This window comes from Hydra vulgaris, chromosome 12, assembly GCF_038396675.1.
Source record: "Hydra vulgaris chromosome 12, alternate assembly HydraT2T_AEP".
In the NCBI taxonomy this organism is placed as follows: domain Eukaryota; kingdom Metazoa; phylum Cnidaria; class Hydrozoa; order Anthoathecata; family Hydridae; genus Hydra; species Hydra vulgaris.
Genome location: NC_088931.1, coordinates 55343065 through 55349454, shown reverse-complemented (window position 1 = coordinate 55349454; position 6390 = coordinate 55343065). Strand labels below are relative to the sequence as shown.

Sequence of the window (6390 nt, the reverse complement as noted above, 5' to 3'; positions counted from 1 at the left end):
CTTTATTGCAAAAGTGTATTTATAAAATTCACGACTTGGTTATTAGCTTTATTATTCATTAAATTCAAATTAAAATCACCTAATAAGTAAACATTTTTTTAAATATGCTTAGGTAGCGAATAGTTTAAGTGGTTTTCAAACTGATTGTAATTACCGTTTGGCGGTCTATATATTGCAGTTATAAATGTATTTTTATTTGTTTTATTAATTATTTCAATATTTAATGACTCACAATCAGCGTCATTTACTTTGCGGTTTTCAACATGTTTAAAAACCAATGAGTTTTGGACGAAAATAGATACGCCCTTGCCGCCTTTGCCGTTTTCTCTCGGTTGATGAATAGGTTTATACCCTGATAATTGAAAGTTAGAATTTATCGCGTCTCGATGACACCAAGTTTCTGTCAGATAGATAATACTAAACTTGTTACTTATATTATTTAACATCAATTTTAAATTTTCAAAGTTTTTAATAATGCTTCTGATGTTTATATGTAATAATGAAAAATAACATGATGAAGAATTAAGAGCATGTTTAACATCGTCAACATTGTAATAAGTCGTATCTACTGAAATTTCGTCAAAAAAGTTCATGTTTTTATCATCGCCATTAATTCGGTTTAGTGCGTTTTTCATTTCTGATATGTCAAAAACATTAAAACTGTCAGCTTCCATCATTTTAACAATAAAAACTAAGAATATTATTTAAGACATAAAAATATAATAAATAAATATACTTTAAGCATTCTTATTTGATTTTTTAAAATCTTTAACTACTAATTTATCATAAATAACAACAGAATATTTACCGTTGTTCCTGTGAATTCGCATTTCTTCAAAGAGATTTTTCCGTATGGTTAGGGTATCCAAGGAGTAGTCCTCATTTATAAATATTCCTGTTTCTTTTAACTTTTTTGAATTCTTTAATATGCTAATTTTATCTTTATAGTTCAGGAGTTTTATCACGATTGATCTATGTTTGCTTAGCCTACTTTTTCCGGTTCTATGTGACCTTTCATTAACTACGCCACTTACATTTAGATTGTTTTCAAAGATATTAAGATCTTTTTCTTCAGATACATTCCAACTTTCATTTTCACTTTCTGCTATTCCTTCGAGACGCAAATTATTCCTTCTCAGTCGATCTTCCAGTTGTCGCAGCTTATTTTTTTCTTCCGCATTAAATGCTACTTTTGTAATAATTTTTTCTTCAATTTTATTTATTTTTTCTTCCTGTGTATCTTGTGTAAAAGTGATACTGTTTTCAATATGTCATTTATTTTCAATGTTATTTATTTTTCCCATTTCAAATTTCCTCAAATTACTTTCAGCTTGCAAAGCTTTGCACGTTTCCTTAATTTCTTTAATTTATTTCAAAAGTCCATCGATTCTGTCATTTGCAATTTTCAAATTTCCACTTATAAGTTTAAGAATGTCTTTTTGTTGTTTCTTAAACATCTCAGAGAATATTTCACGAACTAATTTCACAGATATTTCTGGAGCTTCTGTATTTGATTGCATTTCGTTTTTATCAGTAATTATATTTTTATCCAGTATATTATTTTTATCCATGAACAAGATAAAGACCAATACGTTATTATTTAAGAAAATTTATACAAGTATATTTATGTATACATTTTTTAATAATGAAAAAAAATTACATGAATTATATAAAGTGTTTTTACATTTGAAGTAAGAGTTATATTTTTATATATTTTTCGTAATTTTGATTCATTATTATGAATAATTTAAACATCGTTAATATTACAAAGATAAAGTGATAAAGATACAGAATAAAGGATATTATTAAAAGCATTATAGTTAAACATAACAACTACTTTATTCATTGTAGTTCCTTGAGCTTTATGCATAGTAAAAAAAAAAAGCCAATTGTAAAGGTAAACTCACTCCTGAAGCTACAATAGCATAAGAACAATCTAAATCCTCTTTTTTTCACGGGTTTAATTTTAACTTTTCTCCAATTCATATTCAGCCAAACAGCGTTATTTTGTATTAAAGTGATTATACCCATAGTACCATTACACAAACCTTCTTCTACATTGATATTTCTCACAAGCATAACAACAGCATTTATTTTAAAATGAATAGCTGCAGAAATTTGAAATGTAAATTGAATGTTTGGATTTTTAATAACATCTTTAGCATGAAACCATCGTCTTTCATCCGTTATATCATTCATATTCTCAGCATTATAAACATCGACTTCCATATTTTTAAAAAATAATAATAAAATAATAACTGCTTTATAGATTTGAGTACTTTGAGCAATCTCTTTGATTATAAAGTTTTTACCACAATCAGCACCTCTAATAATAAAAAAATTAAGACCATCGTCAAACCATCGAAGAGCTTTTTGTTGTAGTAAAGATAACATTTTTATTATTTGCTGAAAAAAATTACAAAAGTTTTTCCGAATATAAATACATATAAGATACTAGATAAAGAATACAAAAAAAAAGTCTTATATCCAATTTCATTCGTAATTTTAAGAAAAAATCATTGTCGTTTTTATCGTTTAACATCCCAAGTAGCAAACAATATTGGCGCAATATTGGCGCGATATTGTTTACAATATTGGCGCAATATTGTAAACTATATCGCGCCAATATTGTAATGTCAACATTTTGCCAATATTGGCCAATATTGGCGATACAATATTGCGCCAATATTGTTAAATCAATATTGGCCAATATTGGCGGTACAATATTGCGCCAATATTGTTAAATCAATATTGGCCAATATTGGCAAAATGTTGACATTGCAATATTGGCGCGATATAGTTTACAATATTGGCACAATATTGTAAATAATATTACGCCAATATTGGGGATTTAATACTGACCAATATTGGCGTAATATAGTTTACAATATTATGCCAATATTGTAAACTATTGTATTGTCTGTTATAAATTTTTATTTTATATGTATATTTTGATAAAATACAATATTGTATTTTATTAAAATACTGTACTATAGTACCAATTTGCGTTATTCTTTTGGGTTAAGCAATTAATTGTTTAGCCCAAAAGAATAACGAAGACTATTAGATTGTAAACTTGAGTTAATGTCAAGGAGGCAACAATATAGGAACCCTTCTAAAAAACAAGATTTTTAAAATCTAATAATAAATTTATTAATGGTTATATCCAACTGATACAAATGAAAAAAAGAAAGAAAATCAAAATATAACAAAATATAACAATCAACGCTATTTAAAAACACTTTTCTTTATATATATATATATATATATATATATATATATATATATATATATAATATATATATATATATATATATATATATATATATATATATATATATATATATACATACATATATATATACACACTATTGCATTATAGTCTCACTATCAAATAGTGGACATTGAACTTCAATATCTTGTCGAAAATCATTTTCATCGCTCAATAGTGGACGTGGCTCAGTTGTGGTTCTATTCTTTCTTCCACCGTCTCTATCAATGGCCGTGGCCAGAAAGCTACCAATTCTTTCTTTAATGTTTTTGTCATTAGCATTTTCAAACTTTTTTTTTATGGCAGCTGTAAACAAATTTAAATTTAATAATGGTAAATAAAACATACATAAAATGTAATTTTACATATTATTAAATTTGTAAATTAAAGGAATAAGAGGATAAATAATTATTTAAATTACCTATAACCACCTTGCATGACGTAAGTGCCGAAAATGATTTCTTTTGTTTTCTGCCATACAATGAATATAGCAAACATACTTCTTTGGCCATTAGCTGTTTTAAGATAGCCGTAGTGAGTTGCTTATAATCGTCTCCTCCAACCGATGCAAGGAAGTTTATCTTAAATAATAAAAAAAAAAACCACATATTATTTAAGAAAAAATAAAAAATAAATGTAATTGATTTTGAAAAAGATGAATGGTTACATAAATGTGTGTGTTTCATACAGGTTTCCAAATGTGACAATATGATTATATATAATGTGATATTTAAATATGATATAGAAGAAAAAAAGCAATTTGTTACTAATAGACCCATGAGGTCAACCTGATTTGCAGATCAAGATGGCAAATTTTCATAAATGTTTTATTAAGTGATAATAACACTAGGAAAAAAACCGTACAAAATTCCTTTCAGGTTTATGAGCTTCTCATACCCTTACCCACAGTTATACAATATTAACAGATTTTTCATTCACCAGCATTGGTTGTCTTTGCTACACACAAAAGCGGGCCCTAAAGTTGCTAAAGTGGGGCTCCATATGACTCTAAGATTAGTAGACTCATTGCTCTACTAAATGAGCTAATTGTGCATAAAAGTTAAAAATCACAACACAATTTAGTAAGTATACTTTAAATAAAGCATTTTATTCCATATCTAAAATAAATGTATCGTATATATAAATGTAAGGTAATTTTAAATGCACATGGAACTGTTTCTAAAAACTATTGAATTCTTTGATACATACCAAAGATTCATAGGTGTCTTTATTCCTTAATTTTTCATCCAGGTCTAGAAGATCTTTTTCCTCTCTAACCGGCAAATAATTCCATTGCATTGATGGGGATGGTCCTGCTATGCTATGATTGCAAACTGTAGGAGGCAACACTAAACCTTTTTCTAAATTGATTAGACGAGTGTTTATTTTTTTCAAATCATATTGAATGCCCACAAGCAGATCTAAACTTTTCTTCTCAAACGCTGCAATAAAATATGTAAAATGACATAAATAAGAATGATTGATTATGACTTAAATAAAAAGCAAATAGATTAGATCTAAGAACACACAAAAAAAAAAGGAAAAAAAAGGTATAAACAGTACATTCAATTAAACATTCAAATAAATAACCCAACTATGTAATTCTTTACCAGCAAATCGGGTGCCTAAAGCAGCCACAACAGTAGCCAAGCTCTGGTCAGGAGAGGGAGATATTGGTTGATAATGGTTCGATATAGATGGTTCAATATATTGAACAGCATTACAACTTGCTAACTTTTTAGCTGGAGGCACGGGATATTCGTCGTCACTTTCAACGGCCGTTTCAGCACTTGATGTAAATTCTAATGTTTCCATCTGTTCTAAAGCAGTTTCATAACTGTCTAAAAATATATAAAGTAAAGATGAATATAGCTGTTCACATCATTAGCATCTTGCACAAATGTAACCTAAAAGACAAAGCAAGACTAAACACTAAAACAAGCAAAAATGACATAGTAAACAACGACAAATACCAGAATAATAAAGAATTCTTATTTTCAGATGTTTCCAGTTACTTTCAGGAGTAAGTGTGGCTTCCCGAATTGCAGCTGAAAGGCGAGATGATCGTAAGTGATTTGGCCAACACACCAAACTTTCACTGATCAGCCATGACGAACAGATAACGTCCATGGCACACATACCTTTTTTTTTTTCATCAAGATATTCAGCAACAGCAAATTTTTTAAATTTGGTTGCCATCCTTAATTTAACCGTACAATATGTGTATATAAATAAAAAAAATTCAAAAAATTCAAAAAGTAATATAATTAAATAAGTAATTTTTTAAGTTTAGTGGTTCCACACTTGTGTGATCAGCGTAATTAAGGAAAGAGCCGAAAAAAATAAAACTGTTTAGGTGCTATCTTTTTTGGGTGCATTCTTATTGGTTCATTTTTTTTAATCATGAAACTCAGTTTTATTTTGTTTTAAAATGTTTGGTGATTTTAATTTCTACGAGTTTCAAGTTTTAGCTATTTACAATGGGGCAAGAGTTTTAAATGTTTTCACGGTATATGGAAAGGTAAATTATGAGGTGATTTATCAAATATTTTAATGCTGGAAACAAGGAGACTATATACTCTTCAATAAAAGAGACATTTTCAGATTGAAAATATTTAAAACATTTGTTTGAACTGTTTTATGCTGCCCTTCCGTGTTATATATTTCAGTGATTTTATTTTGTTTGATTCTTGGATTGAAAAAAGATTTACAAAAACTAATAAATTATATATGAAAAGCCTATCTACTTTTAAAAAATATATAACATTAAGAGTTTAAGAAACGCTATTCGTTAGGATCTCTCCTTAACTACGCTGAGATGCAACACTAAAAAAAATAAAAATTAATCGGTACTATTTAATTTCATATTCATTTTTATATAAAAAAAAAAGAGTTTGTTAACTTGCATATTGCAGTAAATGTACAGTGAATTGTATAAATTTGCTTTTTAAGATAAAAAAAACTACTGTAAACTTAAATTCAATCTGAAAGCAAAATCTACTTTAGTGAATAAATTATTATCTCTTTCTATAAAATAATGAAATATATAACATTAGAATAGCGTCCTAACATTTCAAGTACGTCTAGTGGCCCCAATGAAGTAAAGCAAAACTAACAAA

At 27.6% G+C, this 6390-nt stretch overlaps 1 protein-coding gene across 1 annotated transcript; it reads right to left on the bottom strand.

Moving 5' to 3' along the window:
- Positions 1–4376: 4376 nt before the first annotated feature.
- Positions 4377–5999, bottom strand: LOC136088844 (uncharacterized). Its single transcript, XM_065813762.1, has 3 exons — positions 5245–5999; positions 4882–5112; positions 4377–4713 (listed from the first exon to the last, which is right to left on the bottom strand). Exons 1-3 carry the CDS (start codon positions 5468–5470, stop codon positions 4451–4453), a joined length of 720 nt encoding a protein of 239 aa, XP_065669834.1. The 5' UTR covers positions 5471–5999; the 3' UTR covers positions 4377–4450.
- Between the last annotated feature and the right edge of the window lie 391 nt (positions 6000–6390).